The sequence below is a fragment of the Ptiloglossa arizonensis genome, chromosome 10 (genome assembly GCF_051014685.1).
Source record: "Ptiloglossa arizonensis isolate GNS036 chromosome 10, iyPtiAriz1_principal, whole genome shotgun sequence".
Lineage (NCBI taxonomy): Eukaryota > Metazoa > Arthropoda > Insecta > Hymenoptera > Colletidae > Ptiloglossa > Ptiloglossa arizonensis.
The window spans coordinates 15,430,317-15,447,320 of record NC_135057.1 but is presented as its reverse complement, the minus strand read 5'-3'; the positions used below and the strand labels follow the sequence as shown (position 1 = coordinate 15,447,320).

General features: G+C 47.1%; 1 protein-coding gene and 1 long non-coding RNA gene across 3 annotated transcripts in view; one reads left to right on the top strand and one right to left on the bottom strand.

The window, feature by feature from the left end:
- The window catches only part of Kon (chondroitin sulfate proteoglycan 4-like protein), a 40,866-nt gene that overhangs the window by 5,280 nt on the left and 18,582 nt on the right, over positions 1–17,004 (bottom strand). The window contains exons 4-8 of the mRNA XM_076321705.1: positions 8,492–8,708; positions 3,219–3,813; positions 2,493–2,735; positions 1,015–1,212; positions 153–354 (exon numbers count right to left, since the gene is read on the bottom strand). Coding sequence (XP_076177820.1) covers positions 153–354; positions 1,015–1,212; positions 2,493–2,735; positions 3,219–3,813; positions 8,492–8,708 — 1,455 coding nt within the window. The remainder of the gene's footprint in view (positions 1–152; positions 355–1,014; positions 1,213–2,492; positions 2,736–3,218; positions 3,814–8,491; positions 8,709–17,004) is intronic.
- The window catches only part of LOC143152044 (uncharacterized), a 54,855-nt gene continuing 37,878 nt past the window's right edge, over positions 28–17,004 (top strand). The window contains exons 1-6 of one of the 2 annotated variants that reach the window (XR_012993483.1): positions 28–77; positions 173–265; positions 3,126–3,948; positions 4,032–4,115; positions 4,341–4,479; positions 6,093–6,281. This is a non-coding gene — a long non-coding RNA (uncharacterized LOC143152044). Of the gene's footprint in view, positions 78–172; positions 266–3,125; positions 3,949–4,031; positions 4,116–4,340; positions 4,480–6,092; positions 6,282–17,004 lie in introns of those variants that run through there. The other variant, XR_012993484.1, reaches the window with a different exon arrangement.

The following is a 17,004-nucleotide window of genomic DNA, read 5'->3' as shown; positions in this document are numbered from 1 at the left end:
TGGTAAACGGCTACCAAGCGGTACAAAGTTGCTGAAATCGTACCGCTCGAGACATCGTACATTGAAATTAATATCAGGTAGCGTCGTATCTTTATCTAGATCTTACGATATTACGAGAAACACGTTTCGAAAACGATGAATTAAAATGTTACCGTTTCCATGATGCACGTAGGCAATTAATCCTTTCATTAATTCGGCCTGGGTAAACGTGTTGATGGGCTGCGACGGATAAGTCACCTTCTCAACGTAGCCGGCGTCTGCATTGGTACGTAAGACCGTGTAAACTAACATGTCTGACGGCGTGTCGTCATCGATCGTCCATATCAAGTTTTCCGTCAAGATTTTCCTCGTGCCCTGGGAACGTTCAAATCCATTGATATTTCGAATTCGAGTGATCGTTCTTCGCGAGACGAACGTCGGTGAACGAATTGACCGCTCAAGGTCGATCTTTTCCCACCGTGAAACACGTCGGACGTAAAACTCCTATTTTTACTGGTGTCTCCGCGAGAAGAAACCAGAGATAAACGAAGATTGTATCGGGAGATTCTCGGTGGCGTTGTTACGACCACGAAAACGATCGTTTGATTTTTTCGATTCGAAGAATCGTTGGTTTTTCAGAAGATACGGTTCGTCGTAGAATTAAAGCATCGAAAAGCAAGCGTTCGATCTACCCTCACCGGGATTTCGAACACCGGAAGGGCCGAGGAGCGGATTTTTACGGCAAGAGAAATTATTTCATCCGAGTAGATTGAAGCAGCGGGCGGTTAATTAAGGGCAACGAGTGAAGCGACTTAAATCGATTTCGTTACGACTCGACTGGCGCGTTCGTCGAAGACGGGCCACAATTTCTTCAATTCTCGATTAATTGATTTACTCGGGAGGGTCGCGGGTGGGTAAGTGTCGGGTATTTTGCGCCAATTACGCTAACGCGGCCCGTAGTTCCCGGCCAGACGGAGCTTCCACCGAGAAAATTTCACGGTGTATATACAAGAATTGATGGTCTTTGTGTCTTACTTGAGCCAGACGCAGCACTTTCGTGGTCGATATCTCGAGCAACGGTGGATCATTAACAGGCGTCACGTTGACGTGTAGCGGAAACCTTAGTCGTCCTTGAAGGTAGCCTGGCAACGTGTAACCGGCTCCTGCCACCAGTGTCACTTCCAGTATCATACTGTCCTTTGTGGTTTCGTTGCCGTTGTGCATGTATTGTATCTGCCAGAAATTTGATCATAATAATGAGACAATGTGCCACGTGGTAAACAATGTTTCCAGGGACCTATGAATATGTATGCCTCGAAGATGCGGCTGGGAAACGTTTACCCGTGTGCGACCCGTCTCGCGCGATCCGACGTTCGCGAAGATCGTGCGGAGATTTCGAACTTCGCGTAGGAAGAAGAAGAAAAAAAAAGAAAACAAACAAATTTCTCTCGTCGGGTTTCGCGTTTCCTTTCCGCGAGATAAATTCTTTGATATCGCGAATCTCGTATCTTGCCCGACGGCTCGCTATTTTTTAACATTATATTCGCGTCCCCGTGAATCATCGCACGGCATTAAATCCGCCACCCCGTGAGTAATTAAAATTAATTAAAACGACGGAGGGGTGGGGCTTATAAATCGACGATTAGCATAGCGGATCGACGTGACTTTGCGCTTGCGAGGATCTTTTCCAAGCCGAAGCTCGGGGAGAGGATGGAGATGAGGTGGTTTAGGAAAAACGCCCGGGAAAGAAATAACCCGGTGGTAAGACGCGGTGGTGGTAACGTTTAACAAATACGCGGTCCCGGGCCCGAAGTAAACCAACGAAAAACCATTAATGAGCGGTGGTGGTGTTTATAAATAGAGTACCGTCGCTGGATAAATCGAGTGCAAGTGGAAGAGGAACAGACAACCGCGAGAGTTTCTGACGACACGGCGACGCTACGCGGCCCCCCACGGTTCTAAAGTTAGTCCTTCGGCCGCGAACTATCTATAGCTCGGCCCTATGACGAACTGGAAGAACACACGATTTTCCACGTTTCTTTTTCGTTCGCTGCTCTATCGGATATCGTCGAGGTTGTTTACTTTTCGCGTTGTCCAATACGGTTACGCGCCTGCTTAAATTTAAGTAAATCGAGACTTTCCGTTCAAACGATCGCGGAGCGGGTAGCGATTTTATTCGAGAAACTGTTTCGAATTCAAACCACGAGGCCCTTGACGACGATAAACGCGACGAAAGCGAACGAGAAAGAAATAGCACGAGGAACAGGGATGGTTGGAAATTAACATTTTCTTCGGTTTATTTTTGCAGTGACGATACCGATGGATGAAGTTCTCCCGATCGAAACGAATCCAAACACGACGCGTTCGTAACAAATTTAAGTATCCCAGATAGGGAAAATGATAGAACTTACGCTTGTAAGTTCAGCTTCGCGTTGTAGGTTTCGCGGGAAGGGTCGCGTATTGTTTTTAGCGAATTGGAAGGACTACACGTGCTACGGTGGAAGTGTATTTACCTTATCTCGATTAACGTCTTGAAGAGTGAAGGAATGCTCGGTCGTTAGGGGTGCAAGGGACCCATACGTGGGTGGCGTTACCAAGGTGAAGATAACGCCGTCCTCTTCCACCCCATATTTAGCGATGTCTAACACCATGGCAATGTTATCGCTCGTCACCAGCACGTGTTTCCCTTCGTTCACCAGCAGCGGGCTAAGAGAGAGGATCTCCAGGTTCACGGGTAAATTCGCCTTCGAATAAACCTACGGAATTTGAGGTGAAAAGTGTTGTTAAACGAACAGGCGATGGAAAAAAAAGTCGGGACCGAACTTGGGCGCGCGTAATACTTATCGAAACGAACCGAAAAAACTTTCACAACCCTTCGCTGCGCTAAATTAATTTTTTTTACGATCGAACAAACATTTTCCACGATCATTTTACAACGATTACACTCTTCGTTCGTACGGAGCGGTACGTGCAACAGCTAACCCATTCCCTAACTTTGTAAATACCTATTTCAACGAAATTGGTTCGCGCGACTATCGCGCAAATTGAAAAGGGACTGTACGGTACACTAAATTGCCTTTAAAACAAATTGATATCTATTAAAAAAAAAAAAAAAAAAGTTGAAATGAAATCGATATATGTTTCAGGCGCACGGATCGTTCGTTCACCGTTAAAGGGACTTTCGAAGTGGAAATCGGTGGATTCGCGGGAACGGTCATTGTCTTGGAACAACAATTTGCCTTGTAATCCTCGACGTAGTTCGGCTGGATGCACAACGGTCGATCGCACTCGCACTTGAACGAGCTGACGCCCAGCTGGGAGCAGACCGCGTCGGAAACGCAAGGATCGGCCTCCATGCATGGGAATCCCCAGACACAACCGACCACGATGCCCTGGCTGATCTTGACGTCCGGTAGACCGAGTTCCTCGTTGTCCAGAAACATGTTTCGCAGACAACCCTTGTAGCTGACGTCCCCGGACTTGAGACCCTTGCCCAGCGCACGAGCGCGTTTGTTCAGCTCGGTACCGCCCACGTAGAGGGTGTCCGCCAGATCGAGGTAATGACTACCATCCGAGGGCAGCTTGATCGTTTTTTCCTGACGGTCGACGGCGATCCCGATTCCGCTCGGATTGAAATCAACGACCACCCGATGCCATTTGCCGTCCGCTACCGGCGTGTCGTGTATCAACTCGGTCGGTCCGCTCCCTTTGTTCATCAGGAGCCGAATTTTACCCTTGAACAACTCGACCCCGAGGTAATCGGCGTTCGACGATTGCACGGTGTTGTAGAGCAGCAGACCGATCTCAGCGCCGGTCTTCAGCTCGAACTCCCATCTGCAAAATCGGGTCAGAGAAAATTGGAAGGAAGTCGTGGCACGGAATCGAACACGGAGGACGCACGGGAGACTCGGACGACCGAACTTGGTCGTGTCGAGAATATGCTCCCTTCGTAGGAAACACGTTTATCCTGTAGGTGTCGAAACACGTTTGTCCTCGATATTGTACGGATTAGAAATATTTTTATTCGATTGTAATTAAAGTTTTTTTTTTAGAGGGATTCTACGAACTGTTTCAACGAAGGAAGCAACGTGTACTACCGCGTGGGATTTCAGAGGCGAATCGAGGAAAAATGACATGTAGGAGTCTACGTCTTCGGCTTGTTCTCTAATATAGTTTCGTAGCTTGATAAACCTTACTCGGAAATCGAGCTACGACCGATTCCACGAAACTGTTTGTAAACGATGCTCGGCGAGTTCTTGGTATTCCTCGACCTCGTCGACGAATCGCACTACCGTGCTTTTTGTACGGAAGCGACGATGTTGCCAAGATTATCGTCAATAGCGAAGTTCTTCTGTTTTCAGACGATCGAGGCAGAACGACGAATTGCTACGATGACGCGGTTAAATTGGAACTTGAACCTGTTTATCTAGCACGCTGCATCCAGTGACTGGCGAGAGGATCGACCTTGATGTATGCATTATTTTGAAAAAATTTTAAAAGGTATTTTGGAATAGTATTGAAAATATATGTAAATAAATGGTAATAATTCGTTTCTCTGTCTTAGAAGGAGGCGCGATCGGTACTAGTTAGAAAGTAACGTTACTAAAAAGTAACGTTAAAAGTCTGTAGTTGCTAGCGGTTATTCAGAAACGAATTAGAATTTCGCAGTTGACTTCTTCGGCCTCTGGCTACGAGTCTGAATGGACTCGCTAAACCGTTAAGAGAGCGTTAGCGGAATTCGGAGTTTCTTAACTGTTCGAGTAGAATTACCTGGCCGTTTGCATCTTTCGCTTTCCGGGAAAGTTTGGCTGTTTCGCGTGAAACGTGACTCCACAATTGATTTACACGCGTTAACCCGTAGACATTGGTGTCATTTCTCGATTGCGAACGATCCTGTCCGCGTAGTCGAATACACATAACGCGATCACGATATAATTTATACCGACGCAAACGTAACGGTACGATCGAAGACACAGATCGTTGGATAAGCGAATCGAGGGGCGAAAAAATACGGAAAGATACGAAGGAGTAGAAGTTAGGAGTATTAATGTATAATTAGATGGTTCGTTAGACAGCTCTTGAAATAAATCAAGCAAAGATGATTTTTAGAGCCTTTTAAACTGAAGCACGAACGTTTCAATGTTCGATCGATAGTCGTCTACATATTACGAGCATCGCTGAACAGTTTGCGAATAATTTCGTTTACAATTTCCTAAAAATAAATATCATCGGTCCGTTTTAAAAGATCAATAAAGTATCGTTGATATAGAACGGTTATATTCCGCGCCGTGCATAAAGCAAAGAATTTCATTTTCATAAATATCGGAAACAATCTGTGTTCCCAAATCGGGGTCTCGTTATAGGTTGCTCCAGGACCCATCAGCGAGAAATATTTATGAAAGTTAAATTCTTAACTTTATACACGGTGGAACCTACTTTATCGATCTTTCTAAAATTTTCCAGTAATGTTTATTCCCGGGGAAATTGTTCGTGAAAGTTTGAAAGGATCGATTGTATTTGGAAATTTATATTAATTTATTCATAGTTTTGTTTAAATTTTCGATCGCTTTTCTTGGCGCGTTAAATATTCCACAGTAGCCGTTAACGATCGAAGGAACGCGAATTAATCTCAAGAAACTGATTTACCCGCTCAAAGACCACTTTCCGAGCCCGATTTGCTCCTTTCTTAGGAAAATTTACTCACGGTCGGTACTTCTATTCGATCGTTCGTTGCAAAAACACTCGTAGTTCACCTTCGGTCGATTCGCGGAAATACGTTCGATAACAACAACATTCTCAGTACGACCGCTAAGGGGGCGCGAGCAACACCGATCGGATCCTTCCGTGGATCGTGCGTCGGACGCCTTTGGATATGCGGAAAAATCGTCCGCAAAGAATTCAGTCTCACGTCGCGTGTGTAATTAATCGGTCGAGGTGTCTGGCGTCGCAAACGCGTCGAAAACCGGCGAAAACACGAAACGCCGTGAAATTAATGGTCGTCGCGTTCGAAGTTTGAACGAGCCGTGCAAAGAGGACTTTCGGTTGGGGGGGAGTAAAACTGTGTTCGCTCGTTGGATTTGATCACGATTAACGTCCTGTTTACACGCTCCCAGGTCGAAGGTCCATCGGAGCGTTTAAGGACACCCGTCGTTAGTTTCCTGTGAAATGTTTGGACGGCGTGTACGATGCAACCGTAGCCAGACGCCCAACGACGTTCGACGATTCCTCAAAGCTTCAGGTACACGGAAACCGGAGAATTGCTACGGCGATTGTTTCGACAGCAGTCCGCGGACACGCAACAGGTACTGTACACATTTATCCCCCGGGGGTGGAGGGTCGAATTAAGAATCGCGACGTTGGGCGTCGCTTTTAATTCAGAGAGACAAAGACTTTCGAGCGACCGGGCGTTGATTCTGCACGCGGTATGAATCACGGTCCTGAAGGACGCGAGAGAAGCCTCTCCTCGAGTCCCGACGGAAATGAAGTTTACCGAGCTCTCGCGAGACCGTCGATGGGAGACACGGCCGCGTTTGTTGCGACGTTAAAGAGACGTAATTTCGTTAGTCGTGCTTCGATCCACGCGTAAAAGATTCCCACGATATCGGTGCTTCGATTGAACACGTGAGTCATCGATTCGAAAAAAAACACCGGGATGAATTCACGACGATCGTTCGGAGACAAATACTGCGCAGTGTTCGTTGGCTGTGTACCCGGTGCTCGATTTCTTCTCAATGGGCATATTTTTTTTATCCACGCGAACCTTTCGTGCGAAAGATACGAACTTTCGGTCGGTTACTCGTAAAAGAGAGATTCGAATTCGAAGCACAGAGTGAACGGTTTTGCAACGAGCGAATCGAAATTGAATCGTTGAAACTTAACAAACGTCGCGAGTCGATCGTCGTACTAGACGTTCGAGCATTAATTATTGATCGTTTGGTTACTGCGCGCTCGAAAGCGAGCGTAGCTAGGTAATTTTATACGACGATGCGAACTATTTTTATTTTTATTCGAGACGTTCGAAACATCGTGTAAACGGAACAGCTCCGTCGATTCTTTTTCTCGAAGTTTCGAACGTACGCGCAACGAAATGTTTTTCTCGTAACGTTGCTCACGGTGCGTGCTGTGGGATTTATTTCGAATTTCTTCTTCGGTTCGATTTTCGTTTAAAGTTTTGCGTTTCGTTCGTACGGTAGAATCGGTTGTGCGCTCCAATTAATTCGAATGAACGAACTTCGCTGTACGTCTTACCGCTATTTCTCGACGAGGGCTGAAAAAAATTCAACCAGCACAACGGCCACGAAAATCTGTATCGGGTCGATCGAAAAGCGAGTTCCGTATCCGCGTCGCAACCGGGGGGCTTAAGTGTCTTATAAATCACGTATACAGATGAATTTATTATCAGGCGGCACGGTGGATCGATGCCTGAAAGCGCACGTGCGTCGTTCAATATTTATTCAATACCTCGGTTCAGACGACACTTCACGGGCACGGTTTCTCAATAGCATTAATTCCGCGAACGTCCGTTCTTTTTTTGTCCATACCCCCTCCCATTTTGTTTTTCTTCGCATCGACGGTCGACTGGGGTGGGGGGAGGTGTGGTTGGAGGGGTTCACCATTGTGATTCTCGGAGCAAATCGAACGGTCTGTTCCTCCTGCCCCGTTCGAAAGTCTTTTGTCATTGTGGAAAGTGGAATCAAAGTGCCTTCGTCGAGGATACGACAAGAGCTCGTTATAACTATTAGCAACGTCTGCGTCGTAACGTGATTACGGTCGTTGTTTGGAGCTTTTCGAGCCGTTTCGACGACGTTGTTCGTCGCGGAGCTTTTGTTGTTGTTGGAAGCTCCGCGAGCTACGGAACGGATGTTCGCGGTGACGTTAAAGGACTCGCTCGACGCGGATACCTTTCGCGCGTAGATACCTTTGAAATCGTTCGTTAAGTACGAACGAACCGATTACAGTGTTTACCCGTGGGTAAGTCTCGTTAGTTTTTAACGTCGATGATCTTACGAGCCGTACACGCGCGATGTTGGTCGAATCATCGTAATATCGTTCTTCGTCGAAGTTTACACGGTGGCTGTTGTATATCGTATCGATCCGAAGCTTTAAACAGACACGGGGTCGAATATTCTCGTTAGCGGTACGGTCGTCTATTCGCAATTCCAGAAACCACTAATGACACAGCGGTTTGGCAAAGTGTCGAGCACGATGGTTGTTAAACTTTAAGACGCGACGGGCGCGGAAATACGATCCGTTTCGTCGAACGGTCGTGCAAATGAAAAACGACGACGATAGTAACGGGGCACGTGATTCGAACAACGTTGAAAAATCGGCCGGTGATTCGGAAGGGGAAGCAATTTTCGTTTCCATTTATCATAGACGTGGGTTCGAATACGATATTAATTCGGTTAGGTACGCAAAGGCTTAACAACATTTTCAACGGTGGGGTTTAGGTTCTCGCGAGGTACGCGCTCGGGTGTAATTCACGCGATGAAAGCCCGCTTTAGGTACGTACCTCGAGCCCGAGCGCGGAATGGACTTCGGGATCGCCGTGAACGCGCCGTCCTCCACGAAACTGACTTCCGTGCTCCTCGTGGCGTCGAATTCCGGTGAGCAACCCCACGTTACCGCCGTGGCCTCCGACTGGTTCTTCCTCGACTTGGCGTATTTTATTACCCTGACGCCGTTGTAGATTATGTCGGCCATACAGCCGCGCAGGTAATCCGTGTGACCTACGTAGCAGAGAACGTTTCTTATTTTATTTACCGGTTACAATTACGACCTGGAAAATATTCGAATGTAAGGGTAAAGAATTTCGTACCCCTTCTATAAAGAACGTTTCTTATTTCATTTACCGGTTACAATTACGACTTGGAAAATATTCGAATGTAAGGGTAAAGAATTTCATACCCCTTCTATACAGAACGTTTCTATCAAGGGCACATCGAATCGCAACTGGTCCCGATTACCATCGATCCTATTCGGAATGTTCACGCGTAACGAAAACACTTTCGAATTGAATTGTCGATAACTTTCGTTGTATGAATTTCGTTCTGTAAACGTAACGGTATGCGGAGCCGTGAAAAAATAAAAACTTTTCAAAGGTCATCGTTTCGATCGAACGGTAACCGAAGTATCTACGGTATTTTATTGGCATTTTGTCTACGTATTAATCGGCGCGCTATAAATAAATGAACGATTTTAGAAATCGGATGCATTTAAGTAGGAGAATTCGGTCGGTGAACCGCGGGAAATTAACCGTGGAATCGAGTACGAACCCGGAGGATCGTTCGCGTTGCGATTCCTCGATCGACAGTGTCGGTTTCGAGGTGTGTTGGTCGTCGTCTTATTATTATCGCGAGTCCTCTCGCGACGTTGTACCGAAATTGGCGTGTTCCATAAAGACGAGGCGATGGGGGACCCGTTCGAAAGGAAACTCGCTGGATTACCCGCGATCCGCGGGAACAATACCATAAACGGTTTTATTCAAGTTTGCCGGAGTCGCGGGGTTTTCGAATCGCCGGTCCGCAATTTCCTACGAAGGAACTCTCTCTCACTCTCTCTCTCTCTCTCTCTTCTCGTGCGAGCAAATAACGAAGCGGCCGGATATTAAACTCGATAGCCAGACAATTCTTAGCCCCGGAACGCGGCAATGAGTGGGCATACTTTGGCACGAGTTCCGGAGGGTATCATTTAGCGCTAGAGATCTTCATGAAAGAGAGCTGCAATGAAAGCGTCGGTTGCAAACCGCATCGAGGTTGATGGCCAGATAATCTCAGTTTCGGAGGCTGCCAACCAGCGAAGTAGGCTATCGAATCTCCCGGTATGGAACGCGATCTACCGGGAGGATTTTCGCGCGATCGTGGTAGCGCGACAGGGTTCATTTATCAGATTCGACGGACGTATCCGGTCGTATTCAATGTTGTTCCGCGATGGAACGTCTAATGCGAATATCTCGACGGCGTACTCGTACAGGGGAGCTGTTGTTTGCTTTAGGGGGCAGATTCGCTCACGGTGTGCCGACGAAACACCTTGTATCTCCGCGCACCGTTATTATTATTAAGCGTCTTTATCGCAGGTACGAGCGGGTTGGATTTCAACCTAACCTCGTATAACGTGTTAAAGGAAATTCCACGTACTCGCGCGCGAACGAGCCCGATCGTGTTCCCATGAAGGATCAGTCCTCGCGCGGGTCGAGTGCAAGACGACGCCTGGCACACCTGCGGCAAGGTAACACGAGCCTCATAAGGGAGGGAAACGCGTGGTGTTTACGGGGCATGGGATCCGCGATGATATTTCCCAGCAGGTGGGGGGGCCACGACCGGAGGGGTTAGAGGGGAAAGCGGTATTGCAATAAACCGAGCCGTTCACAGTGCGGTGAATCGCTCGTCCCGCAAACCTTGCCGCAGCTACCATTCTACGTGATCCTACCGCTTGCACCACGATTACATTAATTGGAGAAGTTTCGAGGACGGTTTTTCCTGGGCGACTAAAGATACCGCGGATAACCGCTAAATGGACCGAGGTCAACCGGGTAAAATATCCCTTTCGCGGGAAACTACGGAGCCACTCTCCCGAGGATTTTAAAGATATATCGCGGTTTTGTGTACACGTTTGCTTATGAACGACGCGGGACGATACAGTTTACGAGCGTCGAAGATACGACCTTAACAAGCCTCGCGCTCGTGATTCCTGATGCACCTTAATAACCCTAGAGCTTCATAATTCAGTTTACTATCCGCGCAGTTCGAAGCAGTTATCCACGGTAGACTTGCTACAGTCTATAGGGTGTTTCGACAATCGTGGAACGACCGGGCACGACCCGATTCCACGTGAAAGTAATAAGTCGAAGCTTTTCCCGAAACAAAGTCTCCGGCTGCGAAAACGACCATTCCTGTACGTTCGATTTATCTTTTACGAGCAATCACAACCTGTCCGGTTCGATCGTGACACGATCGCGGAGGTGCCCTGTGTAACGTTAGCCTCGATCGGGGAGGGCTCTTGCTTGATTTTTGTTCGCGGACAAAATTAATTCGTGCGTGGAATCGAGGTCTGCCAATAACTGAAAAACGGTAATCGAAACACTTTAAATATCTCGAATATTTTACCTCGTACCATTTACACGCCGAATAACACGAAAAATGGTATTTGTATAAAAATAAAAATATGCGCATGAAAAATCAGCCCGGTTGCCACGAGAGTAGTCTCGCAAGTACTCGACGCGATGTATAGATGGCATTAGGGGTATAATTAGAGGCATTTACGAATTTAATTTTCTCGCGAACGTAGCCTTCCGTGGAAGAAATTTCGTTCCACGTTTTCGATTTGTTTATTCTCCGGATAATTACCGTCCCTTACTCAAGACCAATCGATAAGATCGAACGACGGGGCCGAAAAATTGTTTTCAAATTCAATACCGGTGGCTCGATTATCCAACGAACACGTACAATGTTACATCGACGATACGATTCGTGTTTTACCCGTAATTCCAGGTGCATCGTTTATTACGATTTCTTTTTCTTTCGTCCACCGTCCACACGAGAGAGGGGTACGAATTCGATAAAACGACACCACTTGTTCCATATATTTCTAATAATAATTAATCCCACGAAACGGAAGACGGTGCAGACGCCTCCGTTGAGAGGGTTAATCGACGAATGTGGAACTATCCGTCTTCCGTTCACGGTTCAGCGATAATGTCGACGATACGTACATGAGTGCAGACGTATGGCACGGTCCTCCCACGGTACGTTATATCGCGATTTTTCGTCGCCACGTAGATAGTAATATCGCGAACGTTCGACGAGAACCATTCGAGATATTCGCGGCCATGAAACGGAGCCATAAAATAAATAATTTCCCGTGTCGGCGTGTTCAAGAACGTTCGATTTATTTGAACGTTACTGTGATCGAATGTCCCGCGATAGAACATTGACGCCGACATCTCGCTGTGTATGTACTTTTATTGATTTCACCCGGGTATCGAATGTACGTCTAGCGGGGAATATTCTCTGTATTTCCGCATAGTCGCGGAAACGTCACTCGATAAACGAAACTTATGCCGAGGATTTCAAAGGCAAGTGCCCTCCTCCCCGGCTCTACGTATGTACATGTAAAATTCTAACTCCTCTGTGCATATTATACGCGCAAACATGAAGCATTGGCAACAGTCGTCTTTCAGCATTTCTCTCTCTCTCTCTCTCACTATTGGTCAAACTAGAATTTATACAGGGTATTGGGAAAGGGTGGTTCGAAATCTTGTAGTTACGAGAGAACACGGCAGAGCAGAAAGTGTTTAAATCGATACGACTTGACCAAAAATTCACCGGGAATTGCGGAGACATTTTTGTCCGGGGATTTTTCGATCCCCGATGGTCGAGAATCAAAGGCACGATGGAAAAAAGAGATCGAGAGCATCGCGAAGTTTCGGTCATCGAACCGTGTACGCTCGCGAGGAATAGTATATTTCCTTTTCTTTCCCGAAAAGCTAGAACTCTTGGCTTTCGTTGCACCGCGCGCAAGAGACTGGAAACTTTCTGCACGCATTGTATCCATACGTACTTGAGAAAGACGGATGGAAAATGAATAAGTAAGCCGTTGCGACGCTGAAGTTTACACGAACCGTTCCCAGGGTTCCGGTTGCGCGGAAGCAATCCCGAAGAAACGTCCGGTATTTTATTAACAGAGCCCCGGTACGTATGCAAGATTCCAACGCCAAAAAGTGAATTCTTACGGAGCCGGTCGAGCCCCCGTTCTTTATTTCCCGGGTCGGGAATTCAGCGGGGTTGGCGGGGTGGCGAGGAATTAATAAGAGCTTCTGCCTTGGTGGGGCCGGTCATGTCGTACCATGGGGTACAAATGAATTGTCATGAATATGTAAATTGAATTTCGAGCTGGTCGCCGAGCGTTGCGCGAGATGCTCGAGGCGGATAACGGCGCGGAAAAGGGGACGAGGAGGGGGAGATGGGTGTCGCCGGTTGCTCTGTGTTTGTACCGATCGTATTCAATTTGGTACGCGTCACCTCGGCCACCTTTCGATGAATTTTTGCTTTTTGTTCCCGGTGGCTCTATCTCCGCGTGTTCGTGGAAAATTATTGTCGTTCGCCCCCCCCGTCTCATAAAGCAATCGTAATCGCGCTCGTTTCGATTCAAACCCGTGGAAAGTGGGCCGTGAGGGACGCGTTCACGCCCCTACGAGGATAATTTACAATATGTTTATCCCCCACGAATTGCCTTCACCGTGAACAATCACCGCGCGGGAGAGGTGGCACGTCGTTAAACAACGAATCGAAGTTGCTCGTTTTCCTCCCTGGAGTCTGGCTACCGACCGTGCCCTCGAAGTGGGATCTCTTGCAACACTTTGCGTCTTCGAAGCCGTACACGGCACGATACAGACGCGGCGATAATTGAACGCACCGTTGAATTTCGAAATTAAATAAAAGAGAGATTTACGTTTCCCGGGTACGGAAGTTCGGTAGAGCGATTCTGTCAGCGAGATATTAGTCCCGGGATTGAAACTTCCACGTGTAAGAGAGTTTGCACATATTTAACGAGATGTAAAGGAATTACCGAAGATATCAATATGTAAATGTAATCCCCCGGGAGGTATTCGCGAAACACGTGTAATACGGTTCACTGTTCGCGGTTACATCGGAAGAGTACGTCGTCCGCGAGTCACGTAGAAAAGTAAATTATTGTCTGCTCCGTTGAATACGAACGTTCTCCAGCCGCGCGCGGTGCTCGCCGCGGCTCGGTGACATTATCAACGACGACCGTTTGTTAACACCGGCGAGTTCCTTTTATAGCGTTAAATCTCGTTAAATACGCGTTCTTCGACACAGTGTTTGTAGTGCACTTTCTTCGGGTCGTTTTACCCGCTTAAAACCGCCGTCACGGCACTCGAGGCGACCATCTTTTCCCGCGTTCCGTGTGTTACTCGTTTCATGGTCTAACACGCACCAACCGCACGAATCCGAGACAATTTCGCCCCAGATACGCGACCTCTTTAGAACTCGAGGGGGCATGTGAGGTAACGCGCGCGCGGCACAGTCTTCTCACGTTTTCGCGCAATCGATGTTTTCTAAACATTCCAAGGCATCGCAGAATCTGGGTCTCCGCGAAAGATCGCCAAACACCGAAAATATCGTCCGTGGATACCGCGCTTCTCGGTGGAGAATCTTTGGGAATGTTTCGCGTTTTACCGCGAACCGTTTATCGGTAGGAAAGGTGTTTCGATTGTTTCCCGAGCGTTCCTCGTAATTCGATCGTAGCCGACGAAGTAGATCAATAATCGAGCTGTCAATGGATGGAGATTGGGTTTAGAAGCCGGGTTAACGGACCAACGTCGCGGTAACGCTGTATCGGAATATTCTCCGTGCTAATCTTGCTCGATGACCGGTACCGATGGTACGGCACGGTGATGGATGACGTAAATATCCACCCTGACACGCACTAAATAATACTTCATCGATTCGATGTCGAAGGACGCTGCCCGGTTCCTTGATGTACGGTTCGGAATCGGATCCTAACGCGCTCTGTGAGTCACCGATCACCCAGAGAGAGACTTCCCTGTTCGGGACATTCGCGATTCGAGAGGAAACGTTCGCGCGAAATACTACTGCGTAGCGTTAACGGGTTCCAAGCTGTGCAAAAAAAAAAAGAAACCGGACCAATTTTTACCTCGGAAATTCACAAGCGAAGAAAATTTCTCGAAGCGAGATTTAAAATTTGGCACGGAACGTAGCTCACTTTTAACGATCAAACGTCCGACACACTGCCTTTCTCCCCTTACAGGACCATTTTCGTCGTTCTCGGGAGCATAAAAAAAAGTAATTCTCATACAATGGGTTTATGGTTCCCAGACAGACAGAGAGACCATGGGGTGGAAATGTGTCTGGGGAGCGGAGGAAATTTCAGGTTCGTTTTTCTTTTTCTTTTTTTTTTCCGTTTAAACAGGTTGCTCTTTCTACCCTCGTCGTTAGCGCGATGACGATCGAAATAAGTTGAACGATAAATAATAATCGCCTTTGGGGACCAGATCGGGGGTAAATAAAGAGAAATTGAACGATCAATCTTACCTAAAGGGAAGACATCGCGTCGTCGCGATGTTGCTCGGCCGAGTAACGGTTCGCTCGAAGCTCGTATCCTCTTTTAAAAAAGAAAGTTATTCGAACGATCGACCGATGATTCAGGCTGTATTTTTACCCCGACGGTGGCCGGTCGCGTGGTTCTCTTGTTTTTAATTTGCGCGAAATGGTTCGCGATCGGGATCGGTGAGAATGCTAGGTGAAATACTTAAAGGTTTTCGCAGATTCGATTGCGCCGGGCGGAATAATAAAGCGAAAGGTTGCGCGGCGGGCCAACGCTCGAGCCGTGGGGTCCCTCTTGTTTCTATTGTACGGCGAGAAAATCCTGGCAATGGAGTGGGTGTTACGCAGTAACAAAAACAAAACGAATATTCGAACCTCTTGTTGCACGCGGCGGCGAGCGGGTTTGTTGGAACGCGTGCCTCTGGTCGTTCCCCGTGTAATCCGTTTGCTGTTGCGAAAATATGAATTGTTTTTTATACGCGGCACGGTGGTACTTGGTGCCATGGAACGCTCGAATCGTCTCGTTCCTCTCGAGTAGCGCGATGGAAATATTTCTCGATCGAGTGTGCGTATATTGTTTCTCTGTTTTCAATTCAGATCGTATCGAGGTTTATCGTCCGGACCCGTGGTAAAAATCTTGGAGCGAAATCGTCGATAGCGGGGCCCTCGAATGCGTGTACGCTCGTAAATTTCCGCAGAGGGGTTAGAAATCAATGGCTCCTTTCTTTTACGTTTCTCGTTTACCCTTATTCGTTTAATACGACGACCAAGGGAAAGGGAAATCACGGTAAACGCGTACCGTTTGTCGTTCGAACGATCCTAGCAACGAAATCGTGAAACAATAATACGGATCGTGGAACGCTACGAGATCGTAACCGAAACGGCGATCGAAGACGAAATCGGTGGAATCGACTGTCTGGAGAGTCAACGGTCTGTGTTACGAAAAGAAACGAAAGTGTGGGATTATAAACTACCCGCCGGTCCGGAATCGATGAACCTGCTCCACGGAAAAGTATGAAACGTCTAGGTAATAAAACTTTGGATACGGCCGGGCGTTACTCGCGGCGAAAGAAGTTCGTCGAACATCAAACGACATCGCGTTACAACGGTGTTATGAATCAAAGCGCGAGTTACGGGTGGAAAAAAAAAAAGAAAAAATAAAACGATAGGTAGAGCGGTAGAGCGGTTGGGTGCGCGTGGTTTTTGTTAGGGACTTTGGTGTCTCGCTGTTAGCGATGGGCTCAAGGCACGTCGGTTCGGATCGCACGATGCACTGTAACGGTCTCGATGGGCTTTCGAATGTGATTCGAAAGAAAAAGTTTTCGACGGTCTTGAAAAATTTTGACACACTTCCCTGTACCGAAACTTCCGAACAATGTTAAAACTCTTCGATATCTCGAAAGTTTTCTACAATTTTGCAACTCTCGAGCGTCTCGAAAGTCTTGAAAGCTTAAAAGGTCTTTCCCCGGAAGTGTTGAAATATCTGACCCTAAGCACCGTACGATGTAAAAAACGATGAATTATTCGACGAAATGATTTTTCGTCCGAGTTCGTCCCCGTGTAAAATAGAATACAATGTAACTCGGGAGTTGCTACGGATAAGGGGAATATATATTTTCTATCGTGCACGCAATAACGAAAGCTTAATTAAAATTGTAATACTCGAGCCACTTCTCTTTTTCTTTTTGTTAATTATATTCTCCGCTTTGGAAAAAAACTCTCTTCCGTGGCATTGACGTTACACGGCGGCGCGAAACGTTTATTATCCTGCGAAACAGTTTCTCCTAAAACAGGTCGTGCAATTAATAAAAAGAGAAACGACTTACATCGTGGAAATTTGAAAACAATTTTTTTATCGCGACCGGCTACGGGAACGTGCATTCCCCTCTGTATGAAATTATTACTTTCTATCGGACCTTTGTTTCGCACAGGGTGCGCG